Source organism: Protomyctophum bolini, assembly GCF_963924005.1.
Source record: "Protomyctophum bolini genome assembly, chromosome: 1".
NCBI lineage: Eukaryota > Metazoa > Chordata > Actinopteri > Myctophiformes > Myctophidae > Protomyctophum > Protomyctophum bolini.
Window position 1 is genome coordinate 2,010,049 of NC_137862.1, and position 23,168 is coordinate 2,033,216.

The 23,168-nt window shown below is 43.6% G+C and overlaps 1 protein-coding gene across 1 annotated transcript in view; it reads right to left on the minus strand.

Moving 5' to 3' along the window:
* The window catches only part of pcdh17 (protocadherin 17), a 99,808-nt gene that overhangs the window by 52,230 nt on the left and 24,410 nt on the right, over window positions 1-23,168 (minus strand). The window contains exons 2-3 of the mRNA XM_080768953.1: window positions 10,981-11,039; window positions 8,769-8,938 (exon numbers count right to left, since the gene is read on the minus strand). Of these exons, the coding sequence (XP_080625079.1) occupies window positions 8,769-8,938; window positions 10,981-11,039 (229 nt within the window). The remainder of the gene's footprint in view (window positions 1-8,768; window positions 8,939-10,980; window positions 11,040-23,168) is intronic.

Here is a 23,168-nt window from a genome sequence, read left to right on the forward strand (position 1 = left end):
ATTAAGCTCGTAGCGCGGCACTCGGTGGCGCGCTATGAGCTTGTAGATCTGCTATTTTTCAATAGCTAAAGCATAACATAATGCTTAAAAGAAAACACCAAAAGGGGTTCCCGCCCAGAATGGATTAAAACTGAACTAAGAAAAAAAAACACATTCAATATACTTAAGCTTAATTAATACATTGCTACCAATTTGGTAAGCCTAATTAATCAATTTGGAGAGAGTGGCCCCTGGTGCAAAGGAGGCCAGATTATGTTGTGTGTTGGAAGAGAGAGAGGAAGAGAGAGAGAGAACGTCAGAGCGGAAGATTTGAGTTAGAGGTGTGGGGAGGCGGGGGGGGGGGGGGGAGGGGGGAGAGAGGGGGGGGGGGAGAGAGAGGGGGGGGGCTGTATGTTTGTTCTGCTGATGATTTGATGCTGTAACCCAATTAATGTTGGTTGAGCGAGGAGGGGACTGTGGAGATTATTAGGGCTGTGAATCTTTGGGATTCGATTCGATTCGATTCAGATTATTGGGGTCACGATTTGATTCGATTCCGATTCTTGGGGTCACGATTCAATTCGTTTTCGATTCTTGGGGTCACGATTCGATTCGATTCAGATTCTTGGGGTCACGATTCGATTCAATTTTTTCCAGATTCAAAACGATTGTCTATTCAAAATGATTCTCGATTCAATACTACAAGACAATATACAGCTGTGCTGAACTGAGGTGACTAGAACTGACTATACAGTATAACTTGAAAATGACTGAAGACATGATGTTTACTGTGATTAGGGTGAGCTTACATTTATATATCACAAACACCATGTAGTGAAAACTGTAACTGTAAGCAGAGAAAAGAAAATCTAAAAAGAAATTGGATTTTTGGAATCGATTTTGAATCGTTCATAACGGGAATCGCGATTCTAATTCGAATCCACTCCTAGTGGAGAAGGAAGGAATAAAGATGGAATAAAAAATAAAAATGATGGGAAAAGAATAAAGTGGAAAACAGAGAGACAGGCGACCATGGACAAACAAAGGCCTGTGTGTACAGTACTGTACACACAGTCTACAGCCTACTACTGTCTGTGACTACTGTATATAAGAGAGAGAAGGAAGGAATTGCAGTGGGATTACAGGAATCGATTGGGACATGAACTACTCGGACTCTCTCTTTGTGTACTGGTCGTATTCCTGTTGTGAATGAGGTCACAATGTCCTGCCTGTGGCCCCCGAAGGCAGAGGGACGGAGGAGGAGAGGGGGAAGACACAGACAGAGGGAGACAATGAGTAATTGGGATGTTGTGGAGAAGAAACATAGAACTGGGAGGAATTGAGAGTGTGTTGAATCGGTGGAAGTCCTGAGAGGAGCTATACGTACATGCCTGCCTAGCACTATAAGATGTTAACCCCTTTAGGCCGGAAAGAAATGTCTCGTCTAAATCCTCCAGTTTTCTGAAGTATACCCACATGTTTCAGTGGTGCTCAATATTTTCATGTCAAGGACCCGCAAAAATTATATGTAATTGGCCTCCGAGACCCCATCTGAAAATATGTTGTTCCAGAGACCCCCCTCCCAGAAGCAAAGATTTGAGTTAAAAACGTTCGCTCTGAAAAAAATATATATTCCAAATTTACGCCACATTTTCACGACATTTTCAAAAATAGCAGACCTACAAGCTCGTAGCGCGCCACTCGGTGGCGCGCTACGAGCTTGTAGATCTGCTATTTTTGCAGTAGCTAAAGTATAACATAATGTTTTAAAACACCAAAAGGGGTTTTCCCGTCCGAAACGGGTTAAGAAACAAAGGCCCCCCGGGGGCTGGTTGGTGACGAGTCTGCTTTCATCTCACTCCTGGTTACATGTGTGCTTGTCCATGCGTGTCCAGACTATAGTCCATGTGTGTGGTTGAGCGTGCATATCCAATGCTGGTTAAGTATGTGCTTGTTGTGTATGTATGTGTGTGTCCAAGACAGTCCATGCTGGTTGTATCATGTATGTATGTATGCTTGCGCATGCGTGTCCAAGCTGCTTAAGGGTGGGCACTCGGGGACCGGCGGAGCGCCTGGTTCCCTTGTGCCAGTGGTTAAAACGTTAGAGTATGGAAGAGTCCCAGGGGCAGGCGGTTATTTTTGCCGCGGGACCCCACGCCTTAAGGCCCAGGAGGGGTGCTTATGTGAGCTTGTGCAAGTGTATGTCCATGCTGGTTACATGTGTGTGTGCTTGTGCGTGTGTTTCCATGTGCGTGCACTGCAGACAGCTTCAATGTTCATTAAGACTTCACTGTGAAACAAGGCGCTACACAGTAAAAAATCTCCAGTCTTAATCTAACTGTACAAAATGGGTTGGAAAGGTCATTTACTGGTCCATTTATGTCCATTATTTACATTTCCATTTGGCCCTGTGACTGTACTCCATACTGTCTATATAACACATAATTTATCTCTCATGGAAAGGTTGAGTTATATTTTAGTACCTTTTAAGTATAGTTTTTTCATCATCATTTTTCGACCGCGGTCGAGATCGTGGATTTCACAATAACACGCCAGACTTCCCGGTCCTTCATTTCCCAGTTCCTGCTTTACTGATGCCCGTGTCCCTGTAGCGATGACATCATGTGTCCCTATAGCGATGACATCATGTGTCCCTACTAGCGATGACATCATGTGTCCCTACTAGCGATGACATCATGTGTTCCTATAGCGATGACATCATGTGTCCCTATAGCGATGACATCATGTGTCCCTACTAGCGATGACATTATGTGTCCCTATAGCGATGACATCATGTGTTCCTATAGCGATGACATCATGTGTCCCTATAGCGATGACATCATGTGTCCCTACTAGCGATGACATCATGTGTCCCTATAGCGATGACATCATGTGTCCCTATAGCGATGACATCATGTGTCCCTATAGCGATGACATCATGTGTCCCTACTAAGGATGTGACGGTTTCCGGTTCAACCGGAACGATCCGGTTTCATAAGTAAACCGGATTAATTTATTTAAACCGACCGAACCGTATTTTTATGTTTACCCACGGAAGCGGTCGCAACACTCGCCGCGGTGCTCAGGCTCACTGCTGGCTGCCTGCTGTAGCCTGCAGCAGAGCCCAGTCAGCCCAGCACACACACCAGGTCTCAGGTTTCAAGTGAATGGGGGCAGGGGGGGGTGGAGCTGGATGGACCACGCACGGCACGCAGTGTTTGTTTACAATAAAGTTTCAATAGTTGTCACTGTACAATACTTTAAAACAGTTGTCATGTTGCACACAATCAATTTGGTCATAGCAGCCGCCTGTAGAAACCCCCTCTCGTCCCCAAGCAGCAGCACACAGTGCCCGCACCGTGAGACCGCAGTGAGAATGCTATAGCATTGCAAGAAGCTAAGGCTTAGCTGCTAAGCTAACACAACACCAGCAATGGTGGTGGTGATGTTAGCTTAGCTTAGCGTAGCTTGCTGCTGCTGCTTGGCTGTTCAACTTCACTTCATCTCTGCCTGTAATTTCTTATTGTGTTACCCTGACACCGGCGCTGCAAAAACAGACAGATCTACAAGCTCTACAATCTCAACTCTCAAACTCCAGGTAGTCCCACTCCTCTGAACTCCAGGCTGCATGAACAGTTTTTCTGCCCCCTCAATGTCGCAAATCTGAGCGCATTCACTTCAATTTGTCTTCAATGTCTCTTCTGCACAGCGCAGCAGTAGCTTTGCTTTGCGCTTGCGTTAGTCAAAACTAAAAGCGAGTGACAGCAAGACGAGCATGTCTCGCGGTCACCGTAGCAATGAATGGAGAGACTTATTTGGAATGATTAAATCCATTATTGGCCTGGAGAAAGTTACAGCCGCGCCGCCGCCTCCTCCTCCCTGGCGTACAATTAGCCATGTGCTATATGACGTTTTGTTTACCCTGCGACAGGGACTGAGAGGGGTTTCTCGTCAGCGAAAAGTCAAGCGGCCAGTGGCTTTAAACAGTAGGTACAGTTGCTCACATTTGGACTGGACACGACAGCGATATGTTTTGGACTCAGGCTCATCATGGACCCTATATAGCTGGCCTGGTGCAGATGCGTGCAAATCACGATGGGTTAATTGTTTAATACAAATACAATGCTTAGCTTACCAAAAAAACCCCCAAAAAGTAGGCAATAAAACACTATGGCTTGTTTCCATTTGTGTGAGCATTGAGAAATAAAGACAAATGTGTTAAATCTGTCACTTTGTCCAAATTATGGTCGGTATAACCGTTTCGGTCGATTTTTTATTGAATATCGACCCGGTTTTGTAATTTTCAAACCGTCACATCCTTAGTCCCTACTAGCGATGACATCATGTGTCCCTACTAGCGATGACATCATGTGTCCCTATAGCGATGACATCATGTGTCCCTATAGCGATGACATCATGTGTCCCTACTAGCGATGACATCATGTGTCCCTATAGCGATGACATCATGTGTTCCTATAGCGATGACATCATGTGTCCCTATAGCGATGACATCATGTGTCCCTACTAGCGATGACATCATGTGTCCCTATAGCGATGACATCATGTGTCCCTATAGCGATGACATCATGTGTCCCTACTAGCGATGACATCATGTGTCCCTATAGCGATGACATCATGTGTTCCTATAGCGATGACATCATGTGTCCCTATAGCGATGACATCATGTGTCCCTACTAGCGATGACATCATGTGTCCCTATAGCGATGACATCATGTGTCCCTATAGCGATGACATCATGTGTCCCTAGCGATGACATCATGTGTCCCTATAGTGATGACATCATGTGTCCCTATAGCGATGACATCATGTGTCCCTATAGCGATGACATCATGTGTCCCTATAGCGATGACATCATGTGTCCCTATAGCGATGACATCATGTGTCCCTATAGCGATGACATCATGTGTCCCTATAGCGATGACATCATGTGTCCCTATAGCGATGACATCATGTGTCCCTATAGCGATGACATCATGTGTCCCTAAAGCGATGACATCATGTGTCCCTATAGCGATGACATCATGTGTCCCTATAGCGATGACATCATGTGTCCCTATAGCGATGACATCAGGGAACGACAGTTTTCTACCTCTGGTCTGCTTTGAGGCAGGACTCCAGAGAATAAGGGAAGATATAACCTCATTGTCAGCTCTGTAGCAGTGGCCGGCAAACTGTATAGTTTTACTCACTCGTGGTCACATATCAGCCAGGTCAATGCAAAGTGAAAAACACACCGCAAACACATTACAGATGCCGCCTGCTGGTGTCTTGAACCCCTTCATATAGACATGCTGAAATGCTGCCGGAATTAGGGTTCAGCAGAACCCTTCAGTCTCTTCTTGCACCACCCCTGATCCTCCTGCCCCTCCAACTGCCCCCTACTGCCCCTCAAACTGCCCCCTACTGCCCCTCCACTGCCCCCTCCTGCCCCTCCACTGCCCCCTACTGCCCCTCCACTGCCCCCTCCTGCCCCTCCAACTGCCCCCTCCTGCCCCTCCACTGCCCCGTCCTGCCCCTCCAACTGCCCCCTCCTGCCCCCTCTTGCCCCTCCAACTGCCCCAGCCTTCCCCTCCAGCCCCAGCCAAACCCTAATGTTATTGGCTAAACACAGCCAGCTGCAGCCAGCTAACGGTCTTATCTCACACCGATCGATTTCCCCCACAATACAAGGAGAGGTAGAGAGAGGTGGTATGCAGGGGGGGGGGGGGGGGGTGGAGGAGGGTGGAGGGGCGGGGGGGTGGTGGAGACACTGAAGGAGGGTGGAGGGGCGCGCGGGGGGGTGGAGGGTGGAGGGGCATGGATGAGTGAGAAACCAGTGAGGGGCAGAGTAGAGTTACAGCATTTCATTGAGTTTCCAATACGAGCACCGGCAGCTAAAAGACATGCCTTTTTGTTTGTGTGTGTGTGTGTGTGTGTGTGTGTGTGTGTGTGTGTGTGTGTGTGTGTAGTGTGTGTGTAAGCGTCTGCGTGAGCATAAGTGGAGAGAGTGTGTGTGTATGTGTGCATGTGTGTGTGCGAGAGAGAGAGAGAGAGAGAGAGAGAGAGAGAGAGAGAGAGAATCTCTTCTTCAGGATTGTCAAAGAGACGCTGATTGGAGGCGACACAGAGAAAGGTGGATTCCATTCCACGGCCCGGCAGCAGCAGTCGGCTGGCCGGGCCCACCCGGGCCCCCACCCGGGCCCCAGAGCAGTAATTTACTTTGGCCAACTGTGTCTGTCTGTGACAGTTTGTGCCCAACTGACTTTACAAGCGCTTCCCCGACACGTTCCGCTACGCGCTAACTCACTTTATCGTGGAGCCGCCGCCGCGCTGCAAGTATAAATGTGATTCTTCCAGTCCCTCATGGACGATTAAACCATTCTGACCTGAGATCAGATTCATACGAGGTTTCCACTGGACACACACACACAGGTCTGATTAACACATTCTGACCTGAGATCAGATTCTTAAAAATGTCAAGTCGTTCTTAGATTTTTCAAAAATAGCAGACCTACAAGCTCGTAGCGCGCCACTCGGTGGCGCGCTATGAGCTTGTAGATCTGCTATTTTTCAATAGCTAAAGCATAACATGATGCTAACACCGAAATGAGTTCCCGTTCAGAATGGGTTAAATGGGAACATTTTCAAAATGAGAAACATATGGAGCTTTTTAATTGGCCAATTTCTCTTGCCAAAATGTGTTAGCCCTTTTTTTCCTCTCATTCATTCATTTTATAAAATCCAATGAAAAAAAGGGAGAAAATAAATGGAAAAGAAGAAAAGAAAAGAAAAAATGCACACTACTGCAGCATGTGCACAGACACACAGACATGTCCGTGTGCGCGCACGGGCACACGCACTCACACACACACACACACACACACACAAAACAATGTCATTGTCCTTCTACTACTAGGACTAGAAACAGCTCTTCTGCTCCATCCATGGATTAATAGCACTATTATGGAGAATCTGTGTTTCCTACACACACACACATTGTGTAGTTTTGGGAACCAGTTGCCGAGAGAGAGATACATTCTTCTTGGTGAAGGGATTTTATTTTTTTTACTAGTGAATTTGTGCTTGTTCTTCTTCTTCTGTGGGGGGATATATATCTGTTTGGGTGGGTTGGGGGGTAATGGCCCAGGCAGAGCTACTGTACATGACGCCGTACGGTGAGCGATGGCGAGGAAGAAAGGGAAACATATCTCTTGATCCCATTATCCCATTCTGAACGGGAACCCCTTTAGGTGTTAGCATCATGTTATGCTTTAGCTATTGAAAAATAGCAGATCTACAAGCTCGGTGGCGCGCTACGAGCTTGTAGGTCTGCTATTTTTGAACGATCGAAGAACGACTGACATTTTTAGAATCTGATCTCAGGTCAGAATGGGTTAATCAGACCAGTGTGTGTCCAGTGGAAACCTCGTATGAATCTGATCTCAGGTCAGAATGGGTTATGTGGAGTGGCTATACTATACCTACACCACTCCTCCTTGCTCAAATGACCCTGCACTAATCATGTAAGGTGGGGTGTACTGGGGGGGGATGAGAGCGTATATCCCATTTTTACCTGAGATCAGATTCTAAAAATGTTCTTATACATCCTGACAGTTTTCTGAAAAAGCTATGTTTCTATGTCAGTCGTTCTTTCGATTTTTCAAAAATAGCAGACCTACAAGCTCGTAGCGCGCCACTCGGTGGCGCGCTATGAGCTTGTAGATCTGCTATTTTTTTTAATAGCTAAAGCATAACATAATGCTATAACACCAAAAGGGGGTTCCCGCCCAGAATGGGATATAGCATCTGAAACTCATATCTGGGGAGTAATTGTTCTACACATGTCATGTGTAATCTGCCCGACCCACAGCGCCGCGGAATAATTATTCATATTTAATCACTGCACGACGCCAGCCACATCTCTCTCCTGCTGCTCGCGCTAAGTCACTTTCCATGTTCCATTATCAAAGTTTCAGGGACGGGTGCTCAGGGAAGGGGGACTAAATGGAAGAGGCTGAAGTGGTCGGGCTTATAAAAACATAATGGGTTTGTCTCTGCCTGGATAGACTGGCGACGTGCGTGGAATGCATGCTAAGGTGCGCGCGCGCGTGCTATACGCGCGCACACACGCACACACACACACACACACACACACACACACACACACACACACACAAGAGAAGAGAGAACAAAGTAGGGAAGAATCACAAAGTGAGAGTTCAGATTATGATATTTCAGACAGGCAGAAGAGATAAGACATAAGTCGTCTTAACCCATTCTGGGCGGGAACCCCTTTTGGTGTTTTAAACATTATGTTGTAATTTAGCTATTGAAAAATAGCAGATCTACAAGCTCATAGCGCGCCACCGAGTGGCGCGCTACGAGCTTGTAGGTCTGCTGTTTTTGAGAAATCGTGAAAATGTGCCTCAAATTTAAAATATGTTTTTTTCAGAACGAACGTTTTTAACTTAAATTTTCTTCTGGAGGGTCCCTGGAACAACATATTTTCAGATGGGGGTCTCGGAGGCCAATTACAGATCATTTTTGGGGTCCTTGACATGAAATATTGAGTGATATATAGGCCTAGAAACATATTTCAGAAAACCGTCAGGATTTAGAAGAATTCTTTTCAGGCCTAAATGGGTTAAAGCTGCCGTGCATTATCCCTCAAGAGCTCTGGGAGTGTTTTCTCTTTCCACTGGTGTCGTTCATTTGTGTCAGTCAACAGCTGGTGCACACTCTGGAGGAGAAGAAGATGGAAGGAGAGGGAGGAGGAATAGAAGACTCACCCTGCTCCAGAGGAGGCGGCTTCACGCCGGTCGCCTTCATCTTCAGGGCCTCCTTGGCAGACATGTCGCAGCACGAGCCTTTGTTGGTGTCCTGGTCGCTGTCGGCCTGGTCACTGTCCCCGTGGCCGCTGTCCCTCAGGCTGGCTCGCTCGGGGTCTTTGAACGTCGAACTATCAGGAGGAAACAAGGACATAAAGACACCAAGGAGAGTGCATGAGATGCAGTCAAGGCTTGGGCAACATACCCATATTACCGTTTATCGCAGTATTTGAAATCGATATCGGTATTATATAGTGGAGTATATAAATAATATCGAATACCGACGATACCCAATATCGTAATTTTACCGTCATGTAAATATGGATTTTCTTTTAAATAAACATCTACATTACTGTATGTGTGTGTCTGTCTGTGTGATGAATTTACAAGTATTTCATTTTAAACAACTATAATTTGCCTAATAATAACTTAGTGTCCATGCATTGACTGGCACTGAGGGTGGTGAGAGTAACAAGTCCTAGCAAGTTCGTTCGTAAAAAAAAAACATCTGGAAATACTGCTGTTTGGCAGCATTTCGGGTTCCAGCCAAAATAAAAAGGCTGATAATCGATAATACCGATAATCGCGATATTATTCACGGCATCAATACCGATATCAAAAAATCTATATCGCCCAAGCCTAAATTTCCAGGTAGAGTCATGTTTGTTTGTTTGTCTGGGAAAACACTTTGATTTACATTTCTCAGACATAACAGGCTATACAGTATTTGAGAAATGTGGACCTTAATACAAAAAAAACATCCCTCAGGCTAAATAAATGTGTTGCCTGCAATATTAAAATGAATAATAAAAATAAAAAAAATAGTGAAAAAGACAAAGAAAACCAATAAGAAGTAAATGAATCATTCTGCATAGAGCTACAAGAGACTTAAAGGCGCAGTGAAACGGAAATGGTGAACAACATGAAAATGGTGTTTCCACATGAAACACCGGTCTGAAGTTTCTGAACCAATCAGAGTGTCGCATCCCTTCAGGCGATGGGACGGTAGCTAGGGACGGTAGCTATGCTATGCGCTACAGCGTGGTATGTGTTTGTTTACAAATCAGACGGTCGGCCAGCACAACCAGTTTACTGTTATGTGGCTTATTTCTACCCTATAATGTTTTCAGAAACATATTTTAGCGTGATGATTAAGTTGAAACCGAGTAATACACTGTCTGAATGTTATCTTGAATGGAAATAAAAACGGAGTAATCTGTAATCAGAAGCAGCTGTGTTGCATGGATGCGCAGACATGGGGAATTAAACTGGTGAGCTTCATTTTTATTGGCTTTTATCGATGTGTATCTCTACACGTCATCACGCAGCACGCAGTTTTCGTTTTAATAAATAAATAATACAATCGTTTTATGGACCTTTGATATAAAAACACACAGAAATGAGAATTTTCCCATTGTTTTGGCATCCATTGTTAGGTATGCCCATATGATGACCACGGATATGGTCTAAAAGTGTGAAAAAGGTCTTTTTCATTTCACTGCGCCTTTAAAACAAGGAAGGGATTTTCATTAAAAAAATTGTCCATGACCATAATTCCTCAGCCTGAATGACAACAAACATTCTACAGCAATAGAGCATATAGTTGTTGCATCAATGCTTTCATAATACAGTATAGAGGATTAGAGGTCTGTGGACAACGAGGGGTTCCGGTTTATATACTTCATTGTACCGGTGTACAGTAAGTTACATAACAGTGTCAGATGCTGAAAAAATAGTCGATCTACAAATGCACACACACACACACACACACACACACACACACAACATGGCTGGTGTCGTAATCTTTTAGATCGACTATTTTCAGCACACAGAGTCGACACAGTTTGCACGACAAAGTATAACCCATTCTGACCTGAGATCAGATTCATACGAGGTTTCCACGGGACACACACTGGTCTGATTATAACCCATTCTGACCTGAGATCAGATTCTAAAAATGTCAGTCATTCTTTCGAATTTTTCAAAAATAGCAGACCTACAAGCTCGTATCGCGCCACTCGGTGGCGCGATATGAGCTTGTAGATCTGCTATTTTTCAATAGCTAAAGCATGACATGATGCTATAACACCAAAATGGGTGCCCGGTCAGAATGGGATAAACTCTAAGCGCCACATGCAGCGATGATCCTAAATGCTGTTTCAACAACCCTTACCTCTGTACAAACTGTTGCCTGCTACCCATATAATTAGGCTCAGCGGGAAAATTGTCCGTCTGCAGAAAGAGAGAGAAGAGAGAAGAGAAGAGGAGAGAGTTTATATAGTGCGCCGCACCGTCGTGGCCTGCTGTGAAACAAGATCTAGTGACAGCAGATGATTAATAATGTAAAATAAAAGAAGGAAAAAAAAGGTAGAAATGTTCATTTGACTCTTTGACATCGAAATAAATTAATAAAAGTCTTCTGGAGAGAATATATATTCAAAGATGATGTGTGCCGCATTTTCACGATAAAAAAAAAAATAGCAGACCTATACGTACAAGCTCTTAGCGCGCCACTCGGTGGCGTGCTATGAGCTTGTAGATCTGCTATTCTTCAATAGCTAAAGTATAACATAATGCTTTTCCACCGGTTGGTTCCCAATGGGAACTGGTTCATGGACTAAGAACCAAAAATAACTGAACCGGTTCCCACTGGGAACCAACCGGTCTTTGTGTAGTAATGGGTCCACTTTTATTCTCTCAGAATGAAATGTAATAGTGTCCTACACTATTACAGTGTAGGACAGAGGAACAAAGAGAGATTTACTGTACGTAAATCTTTGGTCTTTCACTGGCTATAAAATGGGATCATTACAGTTTGACTCGGGACCCACAGAGCTGAACTTCATACCTGTTTAGGAATATACTGTAACCATCATAAACAAAAAGGAATGAACACAGTGCCTACTGCCTAGATTAAAATGACAACAGCTGTGATTATTGTAGCATCTAGCTGACACTGGTAGTATTATGTGCACACAACTCCTCCGTTAGCCACAGAAGACTCAACTAGAATCATAAAGTAAGTCCTATTTATTATACGAAGATATACCATGCTAAGCCTCTCTCCGATATGTATTTGCATATACTGTACATCCAGAGAATTATTGTTTTTATGTCACAAGCTGGATGCGTTGATCCAAGGGGGGTTTTCATTTGACACCGAGCTCATCGAACGGGGCTCGGCTGGCTCCGTGTTACACGGCTTAGATCCACACCGTCCACGAGCAAACAGGAGTGGTGTTAAGTCAACAACATGCTGGACCAAATTGTACAAACTCTACAGTGCATCAAAACTACATTGGGCACAAGCATTATTAGTCCTCTCTCTCTACACCACTGGCTCACAACGTGGGGGCCCGGGGGGCCCCAGGGACCCCCAGGTGTCCTTGAGGAATTCCTCAAGCTAAATAATGTATAGATAGGATTCCTATCTATCAAATATTTAGCTGGGAAGGGAACCAAATAGACCGTTACATGTCGCTGAGGATGATCGGGAGCCCCCGTTCATGACGTCATCATTTTAATAATAAACAATTATATATATATATATATATATATATATTTTTTTTTTTGTCAGGGTGTATTATCAGACTTCAAAGCATGAACAGCATACAGCATACAGTCAAGTAGAAGAATACACAAAAGCAGCTTGATTAATTAAACAATTATTTTACTTTGTCTTAATTAAATTAAATTACCGTAAGGTATAACTGGGAGGCAGCATAGGCTATAGTAGCTATGCACAATGATGCAATCACAACTCTCAGCGCTGCTAGATAGATAGATAGAGTTTGTATTAAAGTGTTCTACGCAGTGTTGTTTTCATCGACTAAAACTAAGACGAAAAATGTTCGTCGACTACCTTTTTTCACTGACTAAAACTAAATAAAAACTAAATAAAGACGAATCTATGATGACTAAAACTAAGACTAAATATACTGACAATTTCGTCATTACAACGACATCAAGGCCTGTCAAAACACATTTTAGTCGACTGAATCAACTGTAGATTTAGTCGACTAAAATCGTATGATCAGTCCAAAATGTTTTAATTGAGGTAAAGCAAAAGGCCACGAGGATCCCAGAGAGCTTTCTGATATCACAGACATACCCTCTCCATCCATCCATCCATCCATACTTCTGTCCTGTTAGTTAGTTACCACAGCCACAGCCCTGGGGCTGCCTGGGCTTATCATGAAAAACAGATGAAAACAAATCAAATTAGAAAAGCCCATCTATAATAAGTCACGCAGAATAGAGGATGAAGGGAAATCCAACCTGGGAGTGTTTTCTAAAGATAATTAGAGGGAGAGAGGAAACTTGTGCAGACCGACGTCCCGCTGGGTTACTTTGCCACTTCAATCAGTTAGAGCTGTTTGATTGAAAAAGAATGATTATGGAAACAAAACAAATCGTATCTTAACCCATTTTGGGCGAGAACCCCTTTTGAGAACCCCTTTTCGTGTTAGCATTATGCTATAGCTATTGAAAAATAGCAGACCTACAAGCTCATAGCGCGCCACCGAGTGGCGCGCTACGAGCTTGTAGGTCTGCTATTTTTTGAAAAATCGAAGAACATATAGAAACGTAGCTTTTTCAGAAAACTGTCAGGATGTAGAAGACATTTTTTAGAATCTGACCTCAGGTCAAAATGCGTTAACTCACCAGAGAAACAGATTATGGTTGCCGAGGTATTTCATCACATCAATACAAATAATTATCATATCCCAGCAATTCTCTTTTTCTGAATTCATAGCAGAAAATGTCAAATTTTAGTGAATAATATTATCTCCCCATGGTGGGTGGGGTGAGGGGTTTTTCGCACGCGCAGTTTGACTTCCAGTCGATGGAGTGTTTCAATGACACGGTCGCTCCACATGTGGCTCAGCGTGAGACAGGGTGGGTGTGAAGGTCAGACAGGCCACCTCCGCCCAACCTGACCTTTACAAAACCTTGTAACTCCAACACAAAAAGGTATCCTTCCTCCAAGTAGTACTGCTTGTCAAAATGTGAACTGCAGACTTGAAAAGGAAAGAATCCAAGGCACTCCTCCGTCTTTAGGTGAAAAATTAAATAGTTTATTTGATGATGAGCAAGGCAAATAAATAACAGGACCTACGCGTTTCGACCAAAAGGTCTTCGTCAGGGTCTATCTCTATCTCCCATCAAAACCTTGTAACTCCAACCCATCCACGCTATTCAGCCTCAAAACCTTGTAACTCCAACCCAGCATGCTATTCAGCCTCAAAACCTTGTAATTCCATTCCAACCCATCACGCTATTCAGCCTCAAAACCTTGTAACTCCAACCCATCCACGCTATTCAGCCTCAAAACCTTGTAACTCCATTCCAACCCATCAACACTATTCAGCCTCAAAACCTTGTAACTCCAAACCATCAACACTATTCAGCCTCAAAATCTCCGCCAAGATAAAAAAAGCAGAATGCTTCTACTGTAGAATGTATCAAATCCTAGGATTTCAAACATATATACAGTAAAATCATCAGTTTTACCCTGGCATCCCTATAGTGGATTTTAATGTACTGCAAAATAGATCTACTGTACAAGCTTACAACAGAACATATATATATATATATATTTGTGATATATATATATATATATTTGTGAGCTTGTAGATTTGCAATCCTTTACTTTTTTTATTTTAATTTTTAAGATTTTTTATTGGATAATTTATTGGTTTTTTGAAGGGACAGACAGTAGGCTGACAGGAAACGGGAGAGAGATGGGGGGGGGGGGGGGGAGACATGCCGTAAAGGCCGTGTCGGGCTCGGGAGTCGAACCCGCGGCCACACTGCGACTGGATTACCAGTGAGTCGGGTGCCCAGACGGTTACGCCACCGCCTGGGCAATCCTTTACTTTTAATGTCTGCCTATTTTAGCAGAATATTGGCCTAGAAGGGACCTGTGATTCATTACCGCCAGGAGCTGAAAAACGCCTAACGTAAATGACTTAACCCATTCTGACCTGAGATCAGATTCATACCAGGTTTCCACTGGACACACACTGGTCTGATGAACCCATTCTGACCTGAGATCAGATTCTAAAAATGTCAGTCGTTCTTCGAATTTTCAAAAATAGCAGACCTACAAGCTCGTAGCGCGCCACTCGGTGGCGCGCTATGAGCTTGTAGATCTGCTATTTTTCAATAGCTAAAGCATAACATGATGCCAACACCAAAATGGGTGCCCGGTCAGAATGGGTTAAATTATCACAATACATCAATGAATGTAGAAACAACAAGTCATTTGACACACGCTGTAGCTGTTTAGCAAAGCCTTTAACATAAAAACACTTAGCACTTAGCATGCTGAACGTGTTGTTCAACCCTCGGCACAAACGCCCGCCAATAAAAAGCACATTATGCTACTCTATAGTAGCAGAGCCTCTTTCCTGCCAATTAGAGTCCAGGCTTATCTTTTTATCCCATTCTGACCTGAGATCAGATTCTAACGGAACTACATATTCTGAGAACTACATACTCTGAGATGGGGGGTCCGTGTGGCCCAATAGAGATAATTCTGGGGGTCCTTGACATGAAAGAGGTTGAGCACCACTCACTGACATACATGTAGAAACATGAGGTTTTTCAGAAAACTATTAGGATTTAGAAGTCCTGTTTCTTTTTAATCGCCATCAGTCCTAAATGGGTTAAGCCTTCATGGTCTCTTCCTTCCTGTCTCTATCTAATATTATCCCATGTTTGCTGTCCAGCCCTTCAATAAAACCACCCAATTAATGGAGCCATATGGACACTATTGGCCCACGATGCACACAGGATTATTATTATATGGTGAAGGGGAGACATGATGAATTATTATCATTAAAATGAAGTGATGTCTGTGAACAAAAATTAGGGACAAAAACACTAGTATTTTTTATGTATCAGTGTTGTTTTTGGCATCTAATTTCTATTTTAGTTTTAGTCATAGTCTCTTGCATAGTTTTCACTTAGTTTTAGTCACATTTTAGTCACCTGGAATGTCTTAGTGTTAGTCTAGTTTTAGTCGACTAAATGTCATAAGATTTTAGTCGACTAAATCTACAGGTGATTTAGTCGACTAAAATGTATTTTGGCGGCCCTTGTTGCCGTCATAATTACTTATTTTACACTTGCTGAAAATAGCCGATCTACAAGCTCACAACGCATCGCAGCGCGACGCGTTGTGAGCTTGTAGATCGGCTATTTCCAGCATGCAACCAAGTGTAAAATGACTTCTACTGGATCTCTTGTCCACTAGTCCCTTCCTAACATTTTAGTCTAGTTTCTATTTGTCGACGAAATTGTCAGTATATTTAGTCTTAGTTTTAGTCATCGTAGCTTAGTTTTCATTTAGTTTCCATTTGTTTTTGTCAGTGAAAATAGGTAGTCGACGAACATTTTTCATCTTAGTTTTAGTCGACGAAAACAACACTGGTATTTATGGACTTTTCCTGATGTTTCTTTGAAGATTTTGTTTAGTATTTGTGCTGCCATAATGGGGTTGTGGGGTTGAAAAATATATGTGAATAATTGCTTTGAAAATACTATGTTGTAAAGAAAAAATCAATAAACATATGTTTAAAAAAAAAAAAAAACACACACAGCCCACACCTTCACAGCCCACATACACCCGTACTGTAGTACAGTAGCCATTTGAACCTCAGACATACTGTACAAGAAGCAGTCCAGAACAGAACTAATTTGACAACTTTTCGGCATGGAGCCAATAATACCAGATACTACAATACCAGAGGGAACGTGAACACCGCCCACTTCCAAAACAAATACAGGTTCATTCTTCCTTCTACAACACAGCCACGTTACCCAGGCGTAGATTGGAATGCCCCTGAACCCCTCCCTCCCTCAAAAAAATGCAGATCACTTACATATTTTAACCATCTTTTTAGTTGAATTAACCCATTTTGGGTGGCGGGAACCTCTTTTGGTCTTTTAAAGCATTATGTTATACTTTGGCTATTGAAAAATAGCAGATCTACAAGCTCATATGAACTTGTATAGGTCTGCTATTTTTGAAAAATCTTGACAATGTGCCTCAAATCTTTCAATATATATTATTACAGTAGGTGAACATTTTAACTCAAATCTTTGCTTCTGGGGGGAGGTCCCTGGAACAACATATTTTCAGATGGGGAGGGAGGCATTTTGGCGTCCTCGACATGAAATATTGAGCACCACTGATACAGAAAGATAAGGTTTTTCAGAGTTTTTCGACGTCAGGCCTAAATGGGTTAATTTACAGTGTAGTATAGGTCAATCCGGGCCAGGCGAACCCAGTGAGGCGCTGACTGGCTGCACACAGAGTATATAGGGTTCACCTCAGCCCGGGTTGGTTCTGTGAGACACTGTACTCAATATTCTGCATTCCCAGAGAGCAGACAGCAGTCCGATTGAGACAAATGGGAGTGGTACATTAGAGCACTATCTGTTTCTATGGGGCCGTGTGTCTGTGTCTTGGAGGACTGTTCGTTTCTATGGAACTATATATATTGCAGATTTCAGCTTCTCTCTCTTCACACGCCATTGAATGTGAATATCTCTCTCTCGCTCTCTCTCTCTTTGGCTCACAGAGACACGACACATCCCTCTGCCCTGTCATGTATGATACGTGTGTGTGTGTGTGTGTGTGTGTGTGTGTGTGTACACTATGTATGCCTCACCAGTCTGCCAGTTGGAATCAGGTCTGTTTTTGATATGTAGTGTCTGTCTGTCTGTCTATGAGAGAGAGAGAGAGAGAGAGAGAGAGAGAGAGAGAGAGAGAGAACGAGAGAGAGAGAGAGAGAGAGAGAGAGAGAGAGAGAGAGAGAGAGAGAGAGAGAGAGAGAGAGAGAGAGAGACAGAGAAAGAGAGAGAGAGAGAGAGAGAGAGAGAGATACAGAGAGAGAGATACAGAGAGAGAGATACAGAGACAGAGAGAGAGAGACAGACAGACAGACAGACAGACAGACAGACAGACAGACAGACAGACAGACAGACAGACAGACAGACAGACAGACAGACAGACAGACAGAGAGAGAGACAGACAGACAGACAGACAGAGAGTGATCCACCGAGGGAACCTAAACCAGTCAAGTTATTTTTCCTGGAAGGCGGTCAAAGCATCATCTCTGTAGCAGCTAAGAGGGGGGGGAGGGGGGGGGGGTATCTAGAGCAAGATGGAACATTAGTACGATAGTATAAAATATACACAGCAGCAGAAAGAGATAAACTGCACAGACAGGGGTGAGAAAACCAGAGTAAATTATGCAGAGTGAGAGGACGATGAAGAAGGATGCAAAACAAGAGAGGTTGGGGTAAACTAGATAATAATTAGACACCATTGATTACCTCAGGTGGCCGAGGAGACCAATAAGTGATCAAATCTAATTAGTTTGGCCCCTACATGTCTTGTCTTCCTGCTGATATCAGGTCCATCAGTCACTTAGCCTAAGTGAACCATCAGCCATCACTGTCCACTCCCTAGCTAAGCATGCATTCACTAACTCCCTAATAACTAAGAGAGCCAGTTGAACTTCAGTTCAGACGAATGGCATAGGACTTTGAAAGTAACTTAGTGAATAACCCATTTTGATCTGAGATCAGATTTCGTCTGTGGTACTCGGGTCTTCTAAATCCGGACAGTTTTCTGTAAAAAGCTGTGTTTCTATGTCAGTCGTTCTTCGATTTTTCAAAAAATAGCAGACCTACAAGCTCGTAGCGCGCCACTCGGTGGCGCGCTATGAGCTTGTAGATCTGCTATTTTTTCAATAGCTAAAGCATAACATGATGCTAACACCAGAAGGGGTTCCCGCCCAAAATGGGATAAGCGATGGGCATATTGCAACCACGCTGAGGTGGTCTGTTCAATTCAAATAGCAGCCTTTTAAGCAAATAGAAGAAAAACGTTGAAGAAAGAAATGCTCACAAAAGAGGTGACGCTCAGTGTTGGCTCTTCAGGTTAGGGTATAACACTTGTTTTTTTAACGAATAAAATCTTTCTTCCTAGAGCATAGCAAAGCCCAGACAATGACACACACCACTATAAACACAATAATTATCTGGACAGTTTCTCAAGGCTCATCTCATCTGCCTTCCCTGAGAGAAATACAGGTCCATTGTTTTCTATGATTGGCCCATTCATCTGTATTACTTTACTAGTCATTATGTTATAACTACGGTATACTGTATGTCCTTTGTCCTTTGCCAGATACTTAATTTATGTGATTTCCCTATTCACCTACCCTATTATAATGCTGTACGTGAATTCACCCTTGAGGAAAAGATGTACATGAAGAATGTAAAGACAACTAAACGTACTCACAGTGAATCATCAGCCAATGAATAACACTTGTTATATGGCTGGCTCTGAGGCCATAACGAAACAGGGGAAACCACACCGGAGGACAATCCAAAAAAAATAAGTATTTTATTTCATATTTTTGAAAAAAGGTAGACTTTAAACAGTTAAATCAAAGTTTCCAAATAATACTGGCAGGGACCTAGGACCAAAACAACGAAATGAACAAAGGAACTCTCCTGCTGCCGCCCACCTGCAGCCTGCGGAGAAAAGCAGATCTGAAGTTCTGTGAGAGAAGGTCTCTTAAATAGTGTTTGGGGAGGACACTGGCCAGGTGTCTCCCCTTCCACTCATCATCTCTGGCTCCGCCCTCTAATCCAGCACTGCATTAGGTTAAAGGCACAGCCACACACACACACACACACACACACACACACACACACACACACACACACACACACACACACACACACACACACACACACACACACACACACACACACACACACACACACACACACACACACACACACACACACACACACACAGTAGACTAAAGGCCCAGGGGGGCGTCACACACTGCAGTAAAGCATGAAGCTATTAAAAAATAAATAATCAGGATTCAGAAATCCTCACCATCACAGTTACGAATTTTACTGGGGTTTACTATTCTCTGCCTATCGGGTTGCAACTCGAAACAGGGCTAATTCGGCCCCAAGCCCGCTTTAGCCACAAAACATTGGTGCGGTTTGGGCTTCGTCCCCAGAGGTGGGCTATGGGCTCCTCTCACTGGTTCATTTGGAATAGAAACCAGGCTTTCCACATCGTGGTACCTACTGTACCGTGGAAGACCAGGTGAGGTTATAGTTTACAGTATGAAAACATTGGCATCTAGCTATACTACTGTATATCTTTTGAGATTCGGTCTGTCTGTCATAATAACCCCGCTTTTCTGCTCACTGGCTGGCAACCTCTATGACCGCCAGGTTTGCTTTTTGCGAGAGAAACAAGCAACCCTTTTGAAAGTAACAGATCTACAAGCTCACAACGCGTCGCCATGCATTGCACGTGCATATACTGTACGTGTGTGTGTTAGTTTGGCTGTTCTCATACCGGACAGATATGGACTAGATTTATACGTGCTGCAGTCGGGAAGAAACGAAATGTACACTAAGAAGTACTAAGAGTTTCGAAGTGTAATGGAAGCCAATGGAGAATATAAGAAGCTCCATGACCTTTTCCACAACTCAATGAGTGGAATGAAGTTAGAATGACTTCTATCCGTGTGTCTGTGTTCAAGTTCAGCAGAGCACACTGCAGCCACGGAGCACGCCAACTGTTAGCTTATATTTCCTGTTCTAGAAATACTCTGTGGTACAGTACAGTCTCACGTTGCCACTTGACAGTCAATCGGAGATATCCCCCCTACACCAATCAGCTGGGGACTTACAAACGCACGGTAGTTTTACAAGAACGGTGGTGAAAACAGGCTGCTGACAAAACAACGGCCACTGCTTTGCTTTGGAAAACAAATCATGTCGTCGCCCCGATATGAATGACTGCATACAGACGTTGTATTAGTATTGGTTCTGCGATGCAGATTTATATATACGGCGTATATAAGAGGCTTCTGTAAGATTCTGTTGTGTCTGTCTGGGTGTACAGTACGCCTGTACCGTACGGAGCTAATCTCCCAACCCACTGGACCAATCCGCAAAAACATTTACCTCTCAAAAATAAAAAAGATTACACAACGTAATCCAAGCTCTCATCGAGTTGCGACGTGTTGTGATGTGATGTGATGCGCTGTGAGTTTGTAGATCTGATATCTTTGGTGAGTGACACCGTTGTAGGACAGAGTATAAAGTTAAGCATCACTCTAGTCCGTTCCAGAAACATTTCTGTGCTTACAGTACGTACATGGAGTTCTGTGGAAGTTAATTACGCTGCGTGAGTTCTTGTGCTTCTGCATATTATTATTTTACTCAGCTTGTCCTCGTCCACTCTGGCATAAATGAGTAACAGTTACAAGGAACCAGAAAGAGTCTCAAACTGTGAGTCATCTGGTGCGTCACTAACTCAATCATTTCATCTCACATTGTTAATCACTAGGATGGTTAAAGGGATAGTTCAGCAGATTTTAAGTTGTATGAAATACTTGCCATTAATATAGTGGTTGCAACTGTATTCATCGATTGCCCCGAGTCCCGTGGTGGGAGTTCTGCTCTGGTTTTGGTGAAATATCAAGTAGTTCCGGTCATTTTTTGGGGGGCACTGGGGGCCACGCAGTAAAGGTAAATCCACAAAATGAACGTAATTTGTATTGTTGACATATTTCTAAAATATTAGTGCAACTTTCGTTCTTTTTTTTTACCCCTCTCCATGTGATGGAGGGGTCAAAGTTGAACGAAAGTCGCGCTAATATTTTAGAAATAGGCCAACAATACAAATTACGTTCGTTTTGTGGATTAATTTACTTTTACTGCGTGGCCCCCAGTGCCCCCCCCACAAAATGACCAGAGCAGAACTCCCACCACGGGACTCTGGCAATCAATTAATACAGTTGCAACCACTATATTAATGGCAAGTATTTCATACAACTTAAGTTAAAAAAAATCGGAACTATCCCTTTAATGTTGAAGCTGGCACAATGGTGCCAGGAGAACAACCTGGCTCTCAACGTCGATAAAAACAATAGCGCTGATCTTTGACTACAGATCAGGAGACCTCCCAGAGACCACTACAGATCAGGAGACCTCCCAGAGACCACTACAGATCAGGAGACCTCCCAGAGACCACTACAGATCAGGAGACCTCCCAGAGACCACTACAGATCAGGAGACCTCCCAGAGACCACTACAGATCAGGAGACCTCCCAGAGACCACTACAGGTCAGGAGACCTCCCAGAGACCACTACAGATCAGGAGACCTCCCAGAGACCACTACAGATCAGGAGACCTCCCAGAGACCACTCTCCCATCCAGAACGGGGGTGCTGCAGTGGAAAGGGTCAGAAAGTTCCATGTCATGGACGTACACATCACTGAGGATCTCAACATCGGCAGTACAGACAGATAGGAGCAGTACAGACAGTACAGACAGATTGGAGCGGGTGGTGAAGAAAGCATAACAACGCCTCTACTTCCTGAGAAGACTCCAGAAATCTGGCATGGACCCCTAGAAGTCCTAAAAGCGTTCTACAGAGGCCCGGTATGGGCAGCTGCACTGACCTCAACCGCAGAGCAATGCAGAGGGTTAGGCGAACGCATCAGCCAATGGGATCTCCCCCTCAACCAAGCCCTGTACGTTGATCGTTGTGTCAGCAAAGCACGTGGAATTACGAAGGACCCAAAGCCGTCCCAACGGACCGCAGACTGTTTGAGATGCTATACGGCATGGAAAACGTTTTCACAGTCTCAAAACTCCTGGAAATAAATAAGACTGCAGATAAGCTTAAGCTTTCCCCCGAACAATCAGAAACATGAACGAACTGATAAGAACCAGAGCGAAACAGGCCAAAGGATAACTATTAGTAGCTATTATGCTCTCAAAAAGCACTTTTCTAAACTAAATTTGTTGCACGGAACATACGTAGCCTCAAATTGCACCTTCTATGCTTTATGGACAGTATTTATGGAACACAGCCTACTGTGAAGCTGTTCACAAACACTTTACCTAACTTTGCTACTACAGGGAAAACATCCACACAAAACATGTTTTTACTCCATTTATCGCACTCTTTATTCTATCCATTTGTCTGCTGTGTTGTTGTTGTTGTTGTTGTTTTGAATGCTATGCTATATCTACGGTATGCTGCTGCGTTGTCTGAAGGAAGCCAAACTGAAATTGCTTTTACTGTAAACCTGTACACAAGATGTTACATTTTTGTATGGGCATAAACTGCATTTATCCATCCTAAATATTAGGATGGCATGGATAATATGAATACAGTGCCTGGCGAGCAGTTTGTTTCAATACAGGAAGCTATGGCTTCAGCCATTACAATATTGTACCTCTTTGTGGACGTTTACGCTTACAGTATATAGCCTATAGTGATATTAGTT